Source organism: Panthera pardus, unplaced genomic scaffold (assembly GCF_024362965.1).
Source record: "Panthera pardus isolate Hobbes unplaced genomic scaffold, ASM2436296v1 HiC_scaffold_6, whole genome shotgun sequence".
In the NCBI taxonomy this organism is placed as follows: Eukaryota; Metazoa; Chordata; class Mammalia; order Carnivora; family Felidae; genus Panthera; species Panthera pardus.
The window spans coordinates 62,686,235-62,708,282 of record NW_026526991.1 but is presented as its reverse complement, the minus strand read 5'-3'; the positions used below and the strand labels follow the sequence as shown (position 1 = coordinate 62,708,282).

Below are 22,048 nucleotides of genomic sequence, written 5' to 3'. Positions count from 1 at the left end.
CTCACTATGTCCTCCTATGGTAGAGGGGCTAGGGAGCTCTGTGGGGTGTCTTATTAGAACACTGATCCCACTCACGAGGGCTCCCCCCTCATAACCTAAGTACCACCCCATCTCCTAACATCACCGTATTTGGGGGTTAGGATTTCAACATGCGAATTTGGGGGACACACAAACACTCAGACCACAGCAATGTGTTTCTGCCTTTAGTTATTGCGAACAGTGCTGTGATAAACACGCATGTACATGAATTTGCTTAAACGCCTGTTTTCAATTCTTTAGGATATACATACCAAGGAGTAGAATTGCTCATATGACAACCCTACATTTAACTCTATGAGGAACTGCCCAGTTGTTTCCCACAATGATGAACCATTTTACATTCCCACCAGCCATGTACAAAGGTTCCAATGTCTCCTCATGCTTGCCAACACTTTTTATTTTCCATTATTATTTTTTTTATTACAGCCATCCCCAGCGGGTGTGAAATGGTACTTCACTATGGTTTGGATTTGCATTTCCCTGATGACTAATTGTGTTGAGCACCCTTTTATGTGCTCTTTGGCCATTTGTAGATCTTGGAAAAAAGAAGTCCATTAAAGTCCTTTGCTCAATTTTTGGTTGGGTTGTTGTACTTTGTTGTTAAGTGCTACGAGTTCCTTACATGTCCTGAATACTAAATCTTTAGCAGATGTTTGATTTACAAAGATCTTCCCTTATTCTGTGGGTTTTCTTTTCACTGTCTTGATAGTGTTGTTTCATGTACAGAAGTTTTAAATTTTGAAGTCCAATCTCATCTATTTTTTCTTTAGGTGCTTGTGCTTTGATGTCATATCTAAGAATCCTTTACCAAATCCAAAGTCATGAAGATTTATTCCTATGTTTCTTCTAAGAGATTTATGGGTTTAGCTCCTATATTTAGCTTGTTGATCCATTTGATGTAATTTTTGTATATGACGAGAAGTGGGCGTCCAACTTCATTCTTTTACATGTGGCTAGCCAATTGTCCCAGTATGTCTAGGCATGGCATTGGCATCCTTGTCAAAATGGCCATAAATGCATGGGTTTTACTCCCCCAAATCATTTGAACGTATTTGTGCTAGGTAAAAAGATCCTAGCAGCATTATCTCCTAGGTGCCTCTGTTAGGTAAAGCTCCCTTAAGTGTAAAGCCCAGAAAAGAATAAGGCAGTCCTTGCCCTTGAAGCCCCCAAGTCTGGCCCTGATGGAATCAGTCACACAGAGAGAACATCTCAATCACGTGTGGAAATGTCACGTTGGAGTAAGAAATGGGCACTGCAAGATCCTAGAAAATAGGCACTCAGCCCAGCCTAGGGATTCATGGAAGTTTCCAGAAGGAGTGGGAACCTGAATGGAATCTCAAAGGAGCATTAAGAGTTGTCCAGGTAATGAAAGGTGCAAATGACAGTCCGTGCACAGAAGCTGTGTGAGTACGAGCATCACCTGGATAGATGATTCAGCTCCTAAATACATCTTCATTGGAGGTCTACACAGAGCAAGTAAACCAGATGCTTACCTTCCCAAACAGTGTGGACACTCCCTCATTCCCTGGGGCTGCTCTCCAACCAAAAATTCCATGCACACCTGTTCCTTCTGGTCTCTTTGTCCTGTGTGCTGAAGTCAGACCTACAGAACTGAAGTCGGTCACCACTGGTCCTACCTCTACGATTTCTCCTTCTTGGGCTTCAAAGGGATCTCCAAATTGAGTCCCAAAGCAAGAGCACAGTCACCCCTGTGCATTTCTCAGGATCTTAAGTCAGCCCCAGATAACAAAGAATCTGTCCATTTCTCAGGTGGATAAACTGCAACCAAAGGAGCTTCCCCTCTGCTCTCCTCAACACCTCAGCACAGGACATGTTGCCTCAGTCCCTCAAAATCACATCTACCTAGACTCCTTCACTGTGCACCCAGGACTGGGCACAGCACCCAGGCCTTACCACCCCATGGCCAGAGGTATGCCTGCACTGTGGCCCTAGAGGAGGTAAACCCCATGAATGGCTCATGGGTTCCTCTGAAGGCTGTTTCATGTTACAGATCCCATCCACCCATCCCCTCCCCACAGCCTCTCTTACTGGGTCACTGGGAATTTGGTCTTTGGAGAAAGGCAGAGCATCAGTGCTGGGAAGGGCTTTAGGGGTTCATGACCCACAGAGTCTGTAGATGGGCTTTGTGGGTTTGCAAACCTCTGAACATGCAGACACATTTCTGTACCTTTTTTCAGGGGGGATCGTCCACAGCTTTTATCAGCTGGTCTGAGTGCAACAGGTGATGGTTAGTGGCTGAGCCAGAACAGAGCCCCCATAACTCCCAGAGCACTATTTCTAGTACCCACAGTGATGACAGCGGTGACATCAGAGAGAGGCATTTGGGCAGAAAGCCCACCAGACTCTTGGGCTCTTGTGTTTCCCAAGGTTTATTGCATCTTGGCACACACAGAAGGGGACCTCCTTAATACATGAAAGGCACAGTGAGGTCAATGGAGGTGGCAGCTTGGGACGAGAGGACCCGCCCTCGCAAGGCCTGCCCCTGTTACCCTGAGGGCTGGAGGGGCAAACATCTCAGGCACATTTATGATACCAGATAGATCAGAAAGCCAACCAGAGGGCTGAATTCTGCAGGCCAAAGCTGAGGAACTCGGAACCCCATCCAGCCCCACTGCTCACTTTGGAAAATCTAAGACCTCCCACTCCCCACCAAAATAAGCACACAAAAGCTATCCCCAAACCTACCGTGATGGTGTGCTTTAAGTTCTCTCTCCAAGAATCTATGTGCCTATCTTTCTAGTTATTTGATTAAACTTTCCTCCTCCTCCAGGAAGCCTTCTTTGCTTAGCTTCTACATCCTGGTCTCTTCTCAGCATTGTTGCCTGGGACTGCCATTCCCTGATTTGTACGAGGACATGATTTGCATCTATGTCCATCTGTCCCATCAGCCTGCGATGACCTCCAGAGCAGCTTGCTCTGATCTGCCTCCTGACTTTCTAAAGGCTGGTGCATGTGGGTGGGGCGGGGCCCATTATCATTAGGAGGTGAGCAATTTGGTGAGATTGACACACTGACAAGAGTGTACCTCTGATATTACTCAAGGGCAGTTTATTGAATGTACAGCAGGAATCCAGAGTTCTTAACTCAAGCAAAGAAGGGACTGGGTGTGACCATTTTTAGGAATATTTACATCAAGAGCCATGACTTCTGGCCTGGGCAGTACCATCAGAGATAGATCAAGCTCCCCCCACCAAGCACAGCTCATAGCAATAAGAATTGAGAATCACAAGCACAGCAGGATACAGCCCCAGAGAGAGCACTCAAGATAAGTCACACACCCACAGTCCTCAACAAAAAGGCAACATAATCATGCTGCCCTCATCAAAAGAACCATGGGTTCAAAAAAACTCCCTTTGTGAAAGAGGCAGTGATATGCCATGGAAAGTATATAGACCCTGGAGTCAGCCAGACCTGGGCTTGACTCGTGGCCCTGGTACTTCGTGGGTCACAGGGACAGATTCTACAGCCTCTCAGAGGATGGGGCTTCTCCTCTGTCCTGAGGATGCTGGTTGCATCCACCCAGCAGGTTGGGTAAGAAAGACAGGCATGAGGGGAGCCTGGCACGTAGCAGGTGCTTAGCATATGGTTGTAGCTATTACCAGTAAGGGAGGAGTGGTGGGTGACCCAAGGTGGCAGGAGATCCCTACGTTCTCTGTCACTTGGCTTTGTAGAGACAGATACAGCTGGTGGTCTGAGAGAGGACACCTTTTCTCCTAAATAATGGAGTCATTCGGCAAAGACCTTTCTGAGGGGACAGGCAAGGGCTGGCTGACCACTTGCCTCCTGGGTGCACATGGAATGAGCCTCAGCCTCAGCACACAGCAAGACTATTCCCCCCTCCCCTCCCCTCCTTCTCCACCACCCCCTTCCCCTCTTCTTCCGGGGAGAACCAGAGCTTCCCAGGGCCAAGAAGGTAATTGGAGCCTGTGCCCCAAAGCCTCCTGAAGGCAGTAAGGGGAAACAAGAAGTCAGAGTCCACGCGGTACCTGAGGAAACAGGACAGTCAGGGGAGACACGGCACGGGTGGCCGAGTGCACTACAGACAGTCCCGGGACTCGGGGGTGGAGGGTGGGGGACAGCAGACAACTCCAGGTAGGGCGGTGGCCAGGATCTCTCTTCTCCTAGGTGCCGGGGGCTTATCGGGTAGCTTTCCTGGAGGGGGCGCTCTTGCCCCGGGCATCCTTGAGGTCTCCCACTCGTGTCCCTTTGGCCCTGGACTGTCCGGCCCAAGTGCTGCTGGAGCTGCCCGCCAGGCCACTGGGCCCCGTGTCAACACTGCCAGAGGTGCTGGGGTGGTAGTAACTGTTTCCACCGCTGCTGATGACAGCTGAAGAGGAAGGGCCGAGAACAGAGAAGAAGGGCAGTGAGGGTCAGTCAGCGAAGAAGCCATCCCCCCTCAACCCCCAGCAACCTTCAGCAGCCTGGAAACATCACAAAGACCCACAGACACCCTGCGATGTGCCAGGCTCCGCGTGAGGCGAGGACCACACAGCACAGATGGGATCCCTGTCCTCCTGGAGATTCTTGGACTGTTTGGCGCCCAGTGTACATTCTTTTTTTTTTTTTAACTTGTTATTTAAAGTTTATTTTATTTCTTTTTGAGAGAGAGAGAGAGAGAGAGAGAGAGAGAGAGAATCCCAAGCAGGCTCCACACTGTCAGTGCAGAGCCCGATGCAGGGCTCGAACTCACAAACCGTGAGATCATGACCTTGAGTCAGCCGCTTAACCAACTGAGACACCCAGGCGTCCCTGCCCCTGTGCGCATTGTTAACCCTCTCTCTGGATGACAACGCCCTGGGAAGAGACAGGAAGGAAATGGGGTAGGCATGACTTCAGTCACTGTTTCCATGGGACAAAGGGAAATAGGTTTCCTTTGAAGCCAGAGAAGCTTCAAAAGACAGTTGCAGAAATTCCCAGATTGGGGGTGGGGCAGAACCACTAAAGGAGGTGGCATCGCCCTATCCTGGTGTCCACAGCTTTCCCATCCAGCCAGAGTCCCCACCCAACCCATCTCTCAGGGACACTTACAGATGCTCACAGATGATGGATTCTCACCAGACATCCTGTAAGACAGAAAGTTAGAGAAGGATAAAACCTCAAGGAAGTGTCTACATTCAGCTAAACCTGGATGGGCACCTGCTTTAACACGTAGATTATTTTCATTCATCCTTAAAACACTCCTCGAGATGGGGATTATAATCTCATTTTACAGGTAAGAACATAAAGATGCAGAGACGCTCAATGATTTACCAGGACTGCAGAGCTTGTGCGTGGCAAAGCTAGTGATGAAACCCAATCTGGGGTTTCTGTGTGACCCCACCTGGTATTTTCAGAGCACCCCTCATGCTATTTGCTTCATGTTTGACCTCCATCACAGGAAGGAAGGGAAGCTGAGCTCCCCAGTCAAACCACCACCTTGTGCTCATGTTGTTCATCTTCCACTTCCCAAATGTCCCCAGCCTAGCAGCGAGCCACCCACAGCCCCTTCTCCCCTGTTTCCCCCCGCCCACCCCCCCACCTGCACTCCTCGCCCTCCAGCAGCTTGCGGTAGGTGGCGATCTCCATGTCCAGGGCCAGCTTCAGGCTCATGAGTTCCTGGTACTCCCGCAGCATCCGGGCCAGCTCCTCCTTGGCCTGGTACAGGGCGGCCTCCAGCTCATCCAGCTTGGCCCGGGCATCCTTCAGGGCACTGTCGCCCCGCTGCTCGGCATCAGCGATGGCTGTCTCCAGGTTGGCACACTGAAAGCCAAAGACCAGGGAGATCATCAGAATGCAAGATAGTTTTTAGATCTTCTGGGTTAGGTAGCACAACCCCCATTCTTTACAGATGAGGCCCGAGGTGACAGCAATTAAAAGCTGCAGAGCCAGCACTAGACCTTGGGTCTCCTCTATTTTCTGTCGCAGATGGATATTTACAGGAATTGGTGTGAGAAGCTGTTGAAGCAGTTACATTTCATGAGTATAGGAAAAAAACTTTGATGCTCGCAAAGTTGTCTAGTCCCTGGGGTTGGAGGCCACCAGTGGCTATAAATTCAAAGGACACCAGGTCCAAGAGAATCATGCTGAGACCCCAGCCAGAACGCCTCTAAGGAGCAGACAGCATGCCAAGGTGCCACTGTAGTCAGATTCCTGCCTGCAGGACAGCTCCCAGTCAGGACCCTTGCTACCTGTTAGCACCAAGAGCAAGCATTTCTGGACCAATCCAGCACTCTGCAGGGAGTCTGGCTCAGTGCTCCCCCCTTGGCAGCCTGAATTGGGTGAAGGAGGCTTCCCTTAGAGCAGGAGATTAAAGGCCTGAAATCACAACTACAACCTCAGAAACTAGATTCTGACAAACACCTAGCAGCACTGTGATGTCATGTACTGATGGGGAGGGAAACTGTTCCCCGGCTCCCCCACATCGCCTGGAGTAGAGGCCTCAGGGAGGAGAGTAGGCTCTGATCTTTCAGTTTGGTGACTCTGTCACTGGCAGAGTTGACCTGGTTCTTTGGGGAGGACCAGGACAGGAAGGATTCCCCACCACCTTAAAATCAGCTCCCCACTGACATGGTGTTTAAGTCTTGCTGCTTCCAGGTGAGACAGGATCCCCCAGCTGAAGTGGACATCCCACGTGGTACAGGGCAGGGCCACCCAGGAGGGCTTCATCTGCTGTTGTCCTCCCTCCGTCACCAGGACTACGCCCCACCCGGAGGGCAGGAACTTAACGTGGCCATGGAGGGGCCTGGGATGCATTCCCCACGCATCCCACATGAGTTGAGTGTCCATTGGGAGGAGGAGGTGTGGGAGCTGCCGCCAGAGGGCACATCTGAAGGGTTGTACAGCAGGTGTGTTTCACATAGAAAAGGTCTGAGAAAGAGGGAAAAAAGAAAGAGGAAACCTGATTTCTAATGTTGGCTCTGTTGATGACCAGCTGGAGACCTTGGGCAAGTCACTTTCCCTCTCCAGCTCATCTTCCTTACCTATGAACTGGGAGTCAGATGAGGTAAGCTCAAGGCATTTCCCAATCCTGAGCACAGTGCCAGCTCTGACCACAGGGGTACAGAGGCAGGTGGGAAACAGGGACAGTGGATGGCTGAGGGGTTCCCACGCCCAGGTTGGGAGATGTGCTTTGTGCAAAAGGGTGGGCTCCAGTTTCTCCATTGCAGGGGATGAAATTGAACTTCACCAAGAACTTGACAATCTTTGTGAAGTTGCTGCCCACCTGCTTCTTCACATTGGCAATCTCACACCGGATCCTCTGGATAAGCCGGTTCAGCTCTGACATCTCGCTCTTGGTGTGTTTGAGGTCATCACCGTGCCGGCCGGCTGCCAGCTGCAGCTCTTGGATCTGGTTTCCCAGAGATAGAAAGTTGGTTATGAGACAGGACTGCATCCCCTGTCCCCCAACTTGAAGTAGGGGAAGGGTCCTGAGCAAACAATCCCATGGCTGGGACCAACCAGGGGAGGTGGTTCCAGAGCAGGAAGTGATAGAGCGGGGCCCTGGCACCCTTCCAGGGGTTTTGTGGTGGTTCTGGCCCAGAAGTCCACCCCCTTCTCTAAGCAGAGCCCGTGTGCTGGGTCCATCATTTCTCATTGCTCTGCTTGATGAAAGAAAGACGTAAGTCACATTTATTAAGCACTTTCAAAATCTAAGAAGTGCTTTCAGCTTGTTTAACACCTCTTTACAGAAGCATCTGCATAGGCCAGGCTCTGCTCCAGGTACTGGAGGACATAGCAGTGAGCAGGATAGGTGAAGTCCCTGTCCCCACAGAACATAAATTCTCCCATAGCCCTTTCTCAGTGACAAGTGGAGAGCCAGGAACCTGACGGCTGTGTGTACCCTTAAGATGGCGGGATTGTTGGCTCGGGGCTCATAGCTCATATCTTCCCCTCTCCCCTTGCCCAGTCCTCCAGAGAAGAGGGGATGACATATCCATGGACAGGGGACGAGGAACCTGTGATCTTTGCTGTTAGTGGGATTTAACAAACATGACAAGGGGGGCCAGAGCATGGCAGGTGTGAAGCCCTGAAGAGCACCCAGGTAGAGTCTCCTCCAAACATAATTGCCATTGCCCAGAAGGTGCCTAGACTTTCACTTCCTCATCTTGGAAGTCTCCCCAAACTGATTAGGAAAGAGCTCAGGGCTTCCTCTTCCCTCCCCACCCCACCCTGGGTCTTCCCTAGTTACTCTCCCCCATATTTGTTACTCTTCTGCCCCATAATGACATGCCATAATCCCTGGAAACACATTTGTTTTACAGCAGGAACACCTCTCTTCTTTCTTCCGTCAATGGATTGCCTGTCCCTCTCTGTTGAATATGCCCATCCACACCAATTTTATGTTTTACCTTGGATAATAGTCTCTACTAAGAATTCTTTTCGAGTAGGATGTGGTTAAAGCATTGGTTGTAACCATTCTTTCTTTCAGCACATCTACAAAGATGGCTCTTGAATTCACTGGTGGAGGTGTCCCTTCCCAGGAAAGGAGAGGCTGGTGGAGGACAGCGATCCCCCTGGTGCCCACCTTGCTCTGGTACAGGGCCTCAGCCTCTGCCTTGCTCTTCAGGGCGATCTCCTCATACTGAGCTCGGACCTTGGCGATGATGCTGTCCAGGTCCAGATCCCGGTTGTTGTCCATGGACAGGATAACAGAGGTCTCGCTGGCATGAGTCTGGATCTGGGCCATCTCCTGAATTGAGAGATGAGGAGAGTCAGTGTCACCCAGCCTCCCTCTGCTGCTTATTAGTCTTCTGGGCTGACGTGGTGGGAAGAAGTGCCTGCTCCAGATCTGTCTGTTGGAGCCGAGGGAGAAGGCTCACAGCAGCAGGATATATCCCACATGGGCAGCAGGCAGTCAACGGCATTTCCCATAACTCACAGGGTTAAGAACCTGTGCTTGAGTAGAAAGTCACAAGGTCATTTTTTCCTGCCTGCACACAAGGTCACTATCATAGTCCAGGTGGGCTTGTCTCTTATGTATATGGCTTCTGGGGACCAAGATCTTACACTTCCGTGGTCTCGCAGTGCAGAGTTTTGCACCTTTCTATAAAAACAGGCTTCATTCTATTTATTCTAAATCCTTCTAATTGGCATCCCAGGGAAGAGCCAAGTGAAGCCTCCAGCTGGCAAGAGGCAGGGTGGGGAAAGGGTAGGAGTATCCTCACCGCGTCATACAAACACTTGAGGAACTTGATGTCTTTATCCAGAGAGTCTACTTTGGCCTGAAGCTCCACCTTGACTGTGTAGGCTGCATCCACATCCTGCCAAGAGGTGCCCAGAACATTCAGTCAATACCATCCCATCTCATCAGCTTTCCCTGTCCCTGATCCCAGAGCCATCTGATTTCCTATCTTTTTGCCTGCAAATGGAAGCATATGGTTGAATAAAATCACTCAATATTGCTTTTTCTCATACTCACTTACTCTCTGAAAATAGGGAAAGGGGAATGTTGCTTGTTACATTGGAGAAAAACAATGCCCAGAGAGGTAGAATGAGTTTCCCCAAGTCACACAGGAAGGTCAAGCTGGACCAGAGATTCCTGACTCCCAGGCCAGAATTCTCTGCTGTCTGTCTCTCTGCCCATCCCCTGGGTGTGTGTCCTGTCTCTCCAACTTGCTAGAGGCCAGAACAATGACTCTGTCCCCATTTAGGCGTAAGCCCCTCCCGAGGAGGCCTGGGCTGGAGTCCTGAGTGGAGGCGGTTCAGATAGGGGTGCAAGAGACCAAGGTTCATAGGCTCTTCTCTTTCTTACCTTCTTGAGCACCACAAACTCATTCTCAGCTGTTGTGCGCTGATTAATCTCCACCTCATACCTGGGAGAAAGGAGAGAGGATAGCAGAGACCTCAGTCCCACTGGCCAAGTAACCTTCCCTTCCCACTGTCCGGGCAAATGCTTGGGTGCAGAGTCCCTGCTGGATCTCCTAGCGTTGCACAGGCTGGGAGTGGCAGGACTATGTCCCTGAGTTGCCTCATTTATATTCCACTCTCTGGATCCTAGGAAAATATCCCAGTGTCCATTAGGCTCCCTAAACTGGCCACTGAACCAGTCGGTGGATCAATGAGCATGGAACTCCTTCCAATCAACCAGATAGGACGTTCTTATCAACAGAGCAAGCTGTTGTGCCACAACCAGGGGAGGGGTGTGAGCCCCTGGCCCTGGTGCTTGCTCCCTCCCCACCGAAATAGTGGCACAGAGATTGGGTTTGCCAAGAAGCCTCTGGAATATGACCTATGACCTTGGTGGTCCGTGCTCACCTCTTCTTGTAGTCCTCCACCACGTCCCGCACGTTCCGCAGCTCCGAGTCCAGCCGCACCCTGTCCCCGGACAGTGTCTCCAGCTGCTTCCGTAGGTTGCTGATGTAGCCTTCGAGGATGGGCTCCAGGTTCTTCCTGCAGCTGTTCAGGTCCAGCTGCTGTAGCAGCTCCCACTTGGTCTCCAGCACCTGGTTCTGCTGCTCCAGGAACCGCACCTGGGACCACAATGGAGGCTATTGTGTCCATGGACATGGGCCATTGACTCCCAGGTTATATGAATTTTTCTAAAGTCGTTTGGCTTAAGTGCTGACTCTCCACTCATGGGATTCCATGCAAACTAGACCTTTACAAGTGCTCATTCCATAGCCTTCTAGACAAAACCAATCCCTGAAATCTCGAGGAAGAAGGAAATTCCATAGCTTTCTTCCGTCACCTGACTCAGCACCTGGGAGATGCTCCCCCTGATGACTCAGCCAAGGGTTTCTTCTGTACTGTGAGCCCTCCCCTCCCAATAGTGCTGATCCTACCTTGTCTTCTTTAAAGAGCTGGAGATTCATCAAGTTGTCCTCCAGAAACCCAGCACTTCTTTCTCAAGGTGGGGCTATGCTTCACTCAATTCTCCACCCTTCTTTGCAAAATCCCCCAAGAAAGCAGCACATTCATTCATCTCTTTGTGCTACCTAGCTTACAAGATGTTATGATCAGGGAGCCCTTCCTGACACCCAGCTGCCACCTTTCCATCCACTGTGCCCTGTCTACTCCCAGGCAACAGGGATTTGTTCCCATCTCACTGGACTGTCTCATCCTCCTCCTGTGAGACCCACCTTGTCGATGAAGGAGGCGAACTTGTTGTTCAGAGCTTTGATCTGCTCCCGCTCCTGGGTGCGCACTCTCTGGATCTCAGGGTCCAGCTCCACGTTGAGGGGGGCCAGGAGGCTCTTGTTGACGGTGACCTGGTGGATGCCCCCGGGTGGGCACATGGATGGGCACACAGGCCCCGAGGCCACACTGCCAAACATGCTGCCAGCAAAGCCAGTGGCCCGGCCCCCTCCATATCCAGAGCCAGGCCCAAAGCTGTAACCTCCAGTCCAAACACCACCGCCAGCTGTATTGAAGGAAATACACCGATTCCCTCCAAGACTATAGAGGCTCCGACTGCCGAAGCCAGCCCCAGGTCCTTTGCCAGCGGCACGGCAAGAAGCCATACTGCCCACAGCCTTCCTCAGCACCACGGCTGAGCGCCCACTGAAGCCACCCTTGTCACCATCAGCCTTGATGTTCAGCTGGCGACTCATGGTGGGAAGGATGGAGATGACAGAGCTGGAGAGAATACCAACGGATAGAGAACACTCTGACGGGGCACCCAGAGTGCTGCCTCCTTTTATCCTGTCGAGCCCAGGACACCGGAAAAGGGCGTCTCTTCACTATCTCCTTTCCTAGTGCTAAAGGGCCAGGGGCCATGGGCAATTTGTAGAATAGAGATCTCCAACCCTTCGTGGGAACAAAGCATTTCTGATAGCAAGCGGAATATGCTGTCTTTGCAGACTGGAGTGGTCTAATCTGGCATTTATCTGTGCTCTTAATTAAGGAGCAGGAAACTTATCCCCTTCAGAGATCTCCTAGCTTTATTTTTCCAGGGCTTCCTCCATTTTGTTTATCTATCAGTGAGGAGCAAAGGCAATGCCTGGCTTTATCCAGAGAAGACCCATCTGAAAACCCAAGGTTTCCTCCCAAGAGAACCCATCTCCCATTATTGGGTTTGGGTGGTAGTGAGGAGCCGAAGTGTTCATGCAGAGAAGAGGAGACTTGGAAAGAACATGGTGTCTTCAAAGATCTAGATCCAAGACAGAAGTTCCAGGAGTCATTCTTTGGTCACTGTCGGGACCCCAGCTGTTCAGCAACGGAACGAACCATAGGAAGATAATGGAAGCAACCACACAGAGTCTGCATGGCCCTCAGCAGGGGTATTGTCTGCGGCTTCTCTGGGTGAGGCCTGCGGGGGGTGGTGGTTGGTGGTGACCTTGATGTTGCCTTTTCAACAGTAAAAACCTTTTCAGGCAGCTGGCAGTTCCTGCAGCCACGTTTTTGCTCCCGAATAAGGTTGTCCACCCCATACTGGGTCTCCCCAACCCCTGTGATCCCTGGAGAAACACTCCACACCCAGGGACCAAGCTGCAGGAGTCCCTGAGTTTGGGGTGGACTGTTCTGTCAGTTTCCTGATCATTTCAGTTCTGTCAGTTTCCTGATCATTTCAGGAAGCCACTCAATTAAGGGACGGGAGAGAGCAGCTCTTTCTTAGTTCAGGTAGTCCTGGTGGGGTGAAATGTTACAAAATTCCTTCAAAAACAAGCATCTGGTAGCTATCCTGATGCAGGACTGCCGAAGCTCCTTCTCCAGGGACCCTGTCTCCCCAGCCCCACCCTCCCATCCCCCACCGCCCCAGCAGGGCCTCGCCCCAGGGCATGGGGGGGGGCATAATGTAAGTGGTTTATTGTGGCTTTCTAAGCCATATTGCAGGTGCTGGTTTGTGAATGAGTCCCTTGACCAACACACAGCCCCAGCCACCAAGGAGCTGTGGACCAATAAGAGGAATCTCCGTAAAGAACTTAATCTGGGGCCAGAGCTCAGACAGAACAGCACTGTGATCGTGGGGGAAGCACGCTAATTTTGACCATAGATTTCAGGAACCTCCAGAAGGCGGGGCTAGTACCCCCCCCCCCCCCGCCAGCACTCTTGGGGATGGGGGCTGGTTCGCAGCAGCTGCTCCCAGGGGACTGACATATGACTTGTAGTGGCAGCAATGGTGGCAGCGATAGAACCACCCACCGTAGTAATAGTGACAGAGCAGACAAAAAGAGTTCGCATCAATCGTTCACACCGCATGTGCCCCAGCATTGTGCTTAGGACCACCAGCATTTCTACTGTAACCCTGACCTTCCATACTTTTCTTGACAGGTGAGAACCGGAGCGTTAGAGATGATAAAGAATTTGCCTGAGGGCACTGGGCTAGGAAGTCAGAGCTGGCACTGGAATTGGAATGCGTCTGGTCTCAAGGCCGCGTTCCCAACCAGCACGTAATGGGATAAGATGTCAGCTAGCAGCAAGACGCAGGGCTTTCTGTGCTGGGGGCTGGGCAGTGATAGTGATGGCGGTGATGACGGCCACGGGCTGGGGGTGGTGACGCAGAAGGAAGAGAGGAGGCAGAGGGGACTTTCCGGACAGGTGTCATCATCGCTGCCATGCACAGGTGCCCCTCCCAGCGAATTCTAGGGAACGTAATTGCAGGGAATTGTCTCCGACCCACATTGTGGGAATCTCTGGCAGTCCCGATCTTTGCTGTGATGGCCACCTTCTAATCAGCCACCATGCTCCCACCCCAGTCTTTGAGTTCACTGGGCTACTGAGCATGCCAAAGTCTGAAGAGATCAGTTCATTCAATAGCCGTAAAATTGAGTTCCTACTGTGTGTACCGCTCTCCGCTGGACAGTGAGAGAGAAACGTCTAAGACACTCTCCTTCTTCTCTAAAAAACTGAAACTGAAGTGGAGACAAAATACAAGCGTGTGAAACTTGTCTGGTTGTTGCTCTTGCAGTTTTAATGCCACATGCCTGCACTGGATTACGTGTGACTCCGACAAGCAGTTACTGAAATTCCGATTAAAAAAAAATCAGAATAAAATACGTGGGGCTGGGGGCTCCTGGGGGGGCTCAGTCGATTAGGCACCTGACTTCGGCTCAGGTCATGATCTCGCGGTTTGTGAGTCTGAGCCCCGCGTTGGGCTCCAAGCTAACAGCAAGGAGCCTGCTTGGGATTCTCTCTCTCTCCCTCTCTGCCTCTTCCCCACTTTCTCTCTCTCTCTCTCTCTCTCTCTCTCTCTCAAAATAAATAAATAATAAAAAATATACACAGGGCTTTCTGAGGTGGGGGTCGGGAAGTGAGAGGTGGGCCAGGCTGCACAGGGGCAAAAGGGACAAAAAGGGAAAGACAGTGGAGTGGCCGGGACACCTGCCTTCTCCCTGCGGACAATGCGGCATCGTGCGAGGGTAAAGAGGGGAAGAGACGTCACGCTTTAGGTTAATGAGCAGTCTCTGTGTTGCATGAGAACTGTAGGGAGACAGGTATCCCGGGGAGCCCCCAGGGAGCTGAGCCTGTAGACACCACCGTCTCCTGCCATCTTGGTTAAGGATACTTCCGGAGGGTAAGAGGCCCACTCTGCAGGGCACACCACACTGGAGGTAAATCAAAAGCAGGGCCTTGAATAATCTCAAATGGACATAACCAAAGTCCTGTCTGCCTGGCTTGAGAATGGATATTGAAGGCCATTTTCCTCTAGTCCATTGGCCTTTGGACTACCCCTCAACACAGTCTAGGGAAGCAGTATTCTGTAGTTAAAGGCCATTATGGAGGGAAGAAGAAACCTGAAGGATCCTTGAACGAACTTTGGGGCTGCAAGACTTGGGACACACCACAGCACCTTAGAAATGGCAAAAGCACTTGAAACTGAATTCCCTGATTTCCCTTTAAAAGTGAGCTCAGTGCAGAAACCTAAGACTCCTGACCTGTCTGAACCAGTTTGAAAGGAGGCTGTTTTTCCATCCTTGTCCAAATTTAGCCAGCCCCAACAATAGAGTTCATGTGCTTTTCTGCCATCCTCACCACACCCCCTCCGAGGACAATTCCCCTCTCTGACATGAAATGCTCTGCATCCTGGAGGATCCCATCAGACAGCAGATAGAACATGCACCTGCAAGGTGGGGCCCAGCCCACTGCGGCAATCTGGGGCTCCAGATGCAGGATGAGAGGCAGAGGGGCAGACGATGTGGAGGGAGTGAGACAGAAAGTTCTGCATTAGGAAGAAGGGGCACAGGATATAAGGGAGAGCACCCCAGACAGGACGGCTGGGAGAAGTAGCTGAAGACCATTTTGTAGGGTGACCAATGATCCCGGTTTGCCTGGGACGGGGGGGTTTTCCAATACATGCGTCCTTCAGTGCTGCCCCTGGGCGGTTCTGAAACACCCGGACGGTTGATCACTCTAGCACCCTCCATATCGCACTGTACAGACTAGCAAATTCTCCAGCAGTTTGTAGGGGTCACTAAAGTTGCATCTCCCCCAGTCTGTAAAATGTCAATACCCAAGCAATTCTCTGGTCTCTCTCTCTCTCTCTCTCTCTGCTAATCCCCCCAACAGCCCCCTACCCAAGTGTTAGCATGAATTCCCCCCACCCCAGATTATTGAGAAGACAGGTAGCTAGATGACATCAATTTAACTTTATTCCACACTCACTCACTTAAATGCTTGCCCTATTATAAGGTGCTGTGCTGAGCGAAATCCCAGATGGGCCATCACCATGGTCCCCACTGCCATTTCTTGGTGCCACGTTAGCATAGAAGATGCTGTACAGGACGCCTCTACTGACTACAACTTAACAGAGGATGTTTAGTGACTTGAAACTTCTCCCTGCTAGTTCTCACAGAACTTTCTACAGGCACGCCTCGGCATCTCTCCACAAACACCCTTCTCTGAGTCGAGGGCCTTCCCCACGTCCCCTCCTCCGCACCCGCATCTCTTTCCTTCTTGCTGGCATAGTCCAGCTCAGGAGGGGCGTGACTCCTCCTTCCCTCCTCAGGAGAAAAGCGGCAGGGCAGTCCCGTCCCCTGGGTGCACCACTGGATTTCAGCCCCACTCGCCCCCCTCACCAGGTCCCGGTGCTGGGCACAACCCTCGTGGCCCTCAGGGCAGCCTTGGGTGGCTTGTCTGAGTCCCAAGGATGGGCTCATGACCTACGGTGAGTTGGAGCCTCTGGCCAGAAGTCTCCCTCCTCCCAACAGGAGGGTCGCCAGAGTGTCCTGGCTTCCCTGTGAGTTCCCCCCTGCTTCTCCAGGGATGACTGGGCTCTGTCATCCAGTCCCCTGGGTCTCTTCCTCACTGAGCCCCTGGGAGAGGGCGGTGGTCCCCCAGTTCCCACCCCTGTCCACTCTGGGCTCTATCCACAGGGAGCTCTGTCCTTCCCTCCTTCCCTCTGACTGGTTCTGCAGTCTTCTAGTTTTCGATTTTCGCAGCCTGAGTACCCTTTTGCCTTCAGCACATCCGGGACTGTGTCTCACTAAACTCCTCCATTCTTGTTTCCTTCTCTCTCTTCCTACTCCCTGGCTCCTAAGCCTTTAATGGCTGGACAGACCCCCAGTCCTTTAGTGTCAATCAAGAACTCGGTAGCTCTTTATCCCCCCCCCCCTTTTTAAAAAGAAAAGCTCTCTAAACTCTCTACAACTCCACCCCACCACCCACCTAGTCATCACAGGGCACTTTTCTCTCAGCTCAAGTGCACAGAGGTATGTGCAGACAAGCGCAGTCTTGCTCTGGAAGAGGACACATTTTCTTCCATTTGCTTGTTTGAAAATACCACTGGGCCCCCATTCCTGTATTACTTCATCTGTCTCCTTACCTCAGACCCCTCCACCCCAGCCGCTTCTGGAAGAAGTTTGCAAGGTATTTCCTGGTCCCCTTTATTGCTCGATTCTTTTTTTGAAAGACAATGGAGAGGCTGGAGGAAATGAAATGTCTTAATCTTTCCATCTTGACTGTGAACTTGGGTGCTTGATCTGCCTCTTCCTTTGCCCATTTCCAAAGCAAACAGGCTGGGCTGTGCAGTGGGCTATAATTAAGCCACTCATCACTAATGACATGCTCTCTATCTCCCATCGGAGCATGGTGCAGCCCTGCCCAAATAGGAGGGGAAACCCCTCCCCACCCCCATCCGGTTCCTAGGGAGAAACAGGAGTGAGTAGTGAGCTGGGCCTGGGGGGGGATGGGCACCTGCTTCAGGTGTGGGGGGAATGGCCATCCCCCTTCCCTGTGCCCTAATCATACCTGAGCCTGGGGGGTCCTGGGGAAGGGCGTTGGGAAGGGGACCGGAGAAAGGAAGAGGCATCCAGGCAGGACCGAAGCACTAAAGGGTCTGGGGTGACCATAGGCAAGGTAGGAAGTGGGAGGAAAAAATATAAAAACGGGACATCTGGAAAGAAATACAAGAAATAAGAAGCTGTTGTTTTAGGAAAAGGAAGCTGGAAAAGACTGGGTCAGTGGGGGCGGAGGGAATGGGTTGGTCCTGGGGGAGGGACTAAGGCATACAGAGAGGGTACAGGAAGAGTCCCTGGAGGCAGAGGCTTGAACTGAGCTGTTCCAAGAAAGGCATTTCCATCCAGCCCCAGCCCAGGTGGAAGGGGACAGTTACCTGCAGGCTACTGTGCTGGGAGGTCCTAAGTACCACTGTCTGGAACGCCAGCCTGGCATGGACCTAGAACCTCAGGCAGGTGGGGCTTCGGTGACGCCCCACGTTGGCACCTGAGGCTGGGGTCAGAGCTCCATTCAGAGCTGAGACCTGAGTGAAGCGTCTTTATAAGATTCTGTCAACCCTCCCTTCCAGAGCAACAGGACTGGAGACCCCAAGTCCCCCTCTCCTCAGTGTTGTGGGCTCCCACTGAGGCACGTGAGACTTTATGGCCAGGCTTCTAGGTGCAACACACAGCTGTGGGTTCAGGAGGCTGGTTGTGAAAAGAGACTGCAGATCGGAGAGTGGGGGACGGGGCCGCACACCAGGACAGGAACGGTCTGGAAGTGGGAGCCAGTGAGCACAAGAGACGGGGGCACACTGGTTCCCGTTAGGGAAGAGGAACAGCTGGGCAGCATGGAACAAGGGTGGGGGCCGCATGTCATAACTGAGAGCCAAGGAGAGGGCTGAGAAGGACCAGCGGCTGTGGGAGAGAACCTTCTAGAAACCGATGTGAGCTGGAACGGCTGAAGGGAATAAGAAGGGGAAGAGCTGCTGGCCTGGGATTGGAATCCAGCAGGGAATCCAGCAGGGATTGGAATCCACACAGTGAAACAGCTGTGCTCAGGTGTAGACACCGAGTGCTCGCTTGTTGAGGGCTTGCTGGGTACATTTTGATGCATTTCATCCTCACATCAGTCCTGTAGGTAAATACTCTTATTTTTCCCACTTTACAAATGAGAAAACAAAGGAGCAGGCAGACGGGGTTGCCGAAGTCACAGTTTTATAAGTGGCAAAAGAAATACTCAACTGGCCAACTGCAGACTGTGCCCTTCCACACAGGGTGACTTCCTGCACACAGGTCCCCTCTAGCCTGGGTCCACTGTGCTATGGTTCAGGTCACTTGTTGGGAGCAGCTTTAATCTGGAACTTGGTGCTGCATCTGGAGTGTTTGGACCCCCTGAGAGCCCTCCTGGGGAAGATGGATGGATGGATGGATGGATTGGAAGCAAGAAGGAAGGATTCAAGCAACAAGCCTCTAAGAGGGACCACATCTACACAGGGGTGTGGTGTGGACGTTTACCAGAGGGCAGCGATGCGCGAGGCCATGGAAAGTCGTTCACAGGAGAGAAGAGACTCTCACTGTCTCTGGCGGTTCTGGCAGCACTTGCCAAATAAAGCGATTGTCCTACAAGCAGTTGTCATCCTGAAGGTGATAAAAGTGGTGGAGGCCCTGGAAGAAAGATTGGACACAGCTAGCAAAGGGCAGCTGGAAATCTCAGAGCAGCTGCCAAATGTGACATAAAAGGTCTTTAAGATGCCCTTTCCACCTCCTCCAGGAAGCCTTCCCAGAATGTCTGTGTTTAGCTCTGATCTCTTCCTTCCTCTGTTACTCCTTGGCTGTGCCTTGCCAGCACCTCCATGCCTGTATTATCTACAGAGAGAGACAGAGACAGAGAGACAGAGAAAGAGAGAGATCTCAGAGGGGGCCACCCTGCATCAAGGCAGGGACTTTCACACAGTACAGATGGGGCTGGGGGAGCGTATTGCTGAGGGATGAGGGTTTCACCCCCAGGACCTCCAGATCAGCACCACGATTCTCAGGCACTCATTGAGGAAGAGCTGGCTGGAAGCCCCAGGATCTCTGAGTAGAGATGAGGAGGTTCAGGCTTCGCAGCCAGTGCCCCTCACCCTATGTGAGTGAGAGGTCAGAGAGGAGAGGGAGGGGGCAGGAGCCAGGGTCTGGGCAACATGGAGGCTGGAGCCAGCCTGGGCACGCCAGGGAGTGAAACAGCATCTCCTCCAGCTGGCACCCTGTGGCGGGCACAGAGCCTTGTTCCAGATCGTTCCACACCCTCTGCACTAAAGGGAAGTCTCCTCTGGAGCCGTGGAAAAGGAAGGTGCAGTACCTGGGGCTGCTGGCAGAGGGCAGTGTGTGTGCACAAAATCCAGGCTCCAAGGAGTTCTCTCTCCTGCTTAGAAATCAGCAGTTCGTGACCGCATGGGAATGTGTTTCAATGAGAAGACCCAGTGCCCCCTGTCCTGCACTTAACCCCTCTCAGCCAGGTCCTTGGGCACAGTCCTGCGGTGGACTGATGGGTCGTGAACCAGTGCAGAGCCGGCATAGAAGGCCCCTGCACGGGCAATAATATTGTAACAACCAACATCTGTTGGCTGCAAACTATATTCCAGGCAAACTGTAGTTCTTCCATGATCCTTTTTCATTTATTCCTCTACAATGAGAACCTTGTCAGTAACGAAGTGTCCTGTCTGGAAGTATGGGCTCTGCAGCTGGGCTGGCGTTTGGTTCCCAACGCTGCCATTTCTTAACTATGTGACATTGGATGGTTTCTTTCACTCCTCTGAGCCTCAGTATTCTCATTAGTAAGATGTGCATTATGATCATTGCATCTTGTAGCAATAACACCTATATCAGATTGTTGGAAGAATTAACTGAGTTGCCGGACGTAAAGTGCTCAGGAGAGTTGGGGTCGAGAACAGTGCCTGTCATAGGAAAGGCTCAGTGATGGCCAGCTTGTGTCGATCCTATCTTGCAAGGGCAAGATCTTGCACGAGGGCCACAACTAGCCATTAGAGGAGCCAGGATGGGAAGCCAAGCTTACGACACTCGACTGGTATGCTAGCAGGGGGACCGTTTGCCTGAGACAGGCTGGCTTATGCCTGTCATCTGACCATCCAGTTTAGCAAATGTCCAGATCCAAAGGGTTCCAGATTGGTTGATAAGTTATATAAACTTCATATACATGGATGTCTATAAAACTCAAATTTATTAACACAAGTATGTTTCATTACTCACAAACCAAGTCATCAGGGCACCTGTGTATACCCCAAGCCCCTTCTCCCCAGCGAAGGTGGACTAGACTAAGCCATGCATTCTTGCAGCAAACGTGTATTGAGTCCCAACTGTGACGCAGACTGGGGACCCTGAAACACGGGGCTGAGAGGGAGTGGGGTGAGGTGACACACGTGTGTGCAACTACCAGGACACCAGGAAAATAAAGCACCAACTATAATGCAGATTCTGGAATGGTGCTGTGGATGTGTGGGGCTGTGAACCAGGGCAGAGCACAGAACCATCCAGGCCTCCATTTGCTGGCCTATAAAGTGAGGAGACAAGGAGGGATGCCTGGGTGGCTCAGTCAGTTAAGCATCCGACTCTTGATTTCAGCTCAGGTCATGATCTCACCTTTCGTGGAATCAAGCCCATGTCGAGCCCCATATCGGGCACCATGCTGACAATATGGAGGCTGCTTGGGATTCTCTCTCCTCTCTCTGTGTCTCCTCTACTCCTATTTGTGCTCTCTCTCTCTCAAAATGAGTAAATAAACATTTTTTTTAAAGTAAGGGGACAGGGAGAACTGTCTGGCCACCAGCTCTAATGTTCCCTCTCATTTAATGTTTAATGACTTTGATGGAGTCTGCCAGGAGGGACCAGAAAAAGCATGAACGTGGGAGGTGGCATTTCAGCCAGGCCACAAAGGATGAGCGCGGGCTTTCCCTAAATGGGGCATGGGCACCTGCAAGTGAAAAAATCGTATTTGCAAAGATCCTTGGGTATGAAAAGTCCTGGCCCGCTGGAAAGAAAAACCAAGGTTAAAGCTAGGGATGATGTGGGAGGAGAAGGCATCATTGGGTACCTCGAATGCCCCCCTCAAACGAGGCTCATCCCTGGAAGGTGGTCTCACTCTTAGCACCTTGCTGGAACCAACGGTGGGAACTGATTCCGAGAAAACAACACCCCTGCAGAGACACGCGCATGCCTCAGAGAGCACCCTTCTTCCTTCACTTAATTTCCACTCATGGCAATAATCACTGCTTGCCGTGTGTTATGGATGTCTCTGTTAGTTGCGTGGTTTCACTCTTCCCATAGGCTGTAAGCTCTGTGAGAACACAATCTGTGCCTGTTTGTTTACTCCAGTATTCCCAGTACCTGAAGACTGGTTTGGTGAGCCGCTACTTTCTGCACCCAACAGATCCGACGCATCCAGAAACGTACACACAGGCAAGCCTCAAACTTTGGGGTGGAAAAGAATTGGCTGGAAAAACAGAAAAAGGCCCTCTGTGGGGCAGCGGAGTTAAGGTGGGTTGGCAGGAGAGTGAGGACATAAGGAAAAAGAAGAAAATAAGAGGCACTTAGTGTGGGTGCCTTTGACAACCCGGGCGAGAAGCCACGCCAAAGCTCGCGTGCCTGAGCGTCCTGGCGTGACCGCGATGTGAGCCTGTCTGCAACAGGGGTGATAATGCCCACCTCACACTGTGTGCACAGGTGCCCCAGTGCCCCGGAAGCAGAGCCTGTCCAGAGGCATGTCAGAAACAAACCCCAGCTGCTGACCAGGAGCCGCCCTCAGCAGTACCTACTTGGCAGAGACCCACGTCCGGCCTGGCACCCCAGAATTAGACTGAGGAACTTTAGAAGGGGCGCTGCCAACGTCAACTTCCTGGGCAACAGATTCAACACGGGAA

The 22,048-nt window shown here is 51.7% G+C and overlaps 1 protein-coding gene across 1 annotated transcript; it reads right to left on the bottom strand.

Annotated features, from left to right (window-relative positions):
* Window positions 1–3,082: 3,082 nt before the first annotated feature.
* On the bottom strand, window positions 3,083–11,696 carry KRT74 (keratin 74). The gene is made up of 9 exons (XM_019419463.2): window positions 11,118–11,696; window positions 10,294–10,508; window positions 9,791–9,851; window positions 9,204–9,299; window positions 8,564–8,728; window positions 7,262–7,387; window positions 5,579–5,799; window positions 5,089–5,123; window positions 3,083–4,387 (listed from the first exon to the last, which is right to left on the bottom strand). The coding sequence occupies exons 1-9, from the start codon at window positions 11,586–11,588 to the stop codon at window positions 4,197–4,199; spliced, it is 1,581 nt and encodes a 526-aa protein (XP_019275008.2). The 5' UTR covers window positions 11,589–11,696; the 3' UTR covers window positions 3,083–4,196.
* Window positions 11,697–22,048: the final 10,352 nt, after the last annotated feature.

Bases quoted from the DNA above. Each gene is read 5' to 3' on its own strand.
- KRT74 (XM_019419463.2), bottom strand. From the start codon at position 11,588: ATGAGTCGCCAGCTGAACATCAAGGCTGATGGTGACAAGGGTGGCTTC. The intron at 10,509-11,117 runs GTGGGTCTCACA...TTGTGGTCCCAG, and splicing joins TCGCCTCCTTCATCGACAAG to GTGCGGTTCCTGGAGCAGCA. The intron at 7,388-8,563 runs GTGGGCACCAGG...CTGGGAAACCAG, and splicing joins AGGCCCTGTACCAGAGCAAG to ATCCAAGAGCTGCAGCTGGC.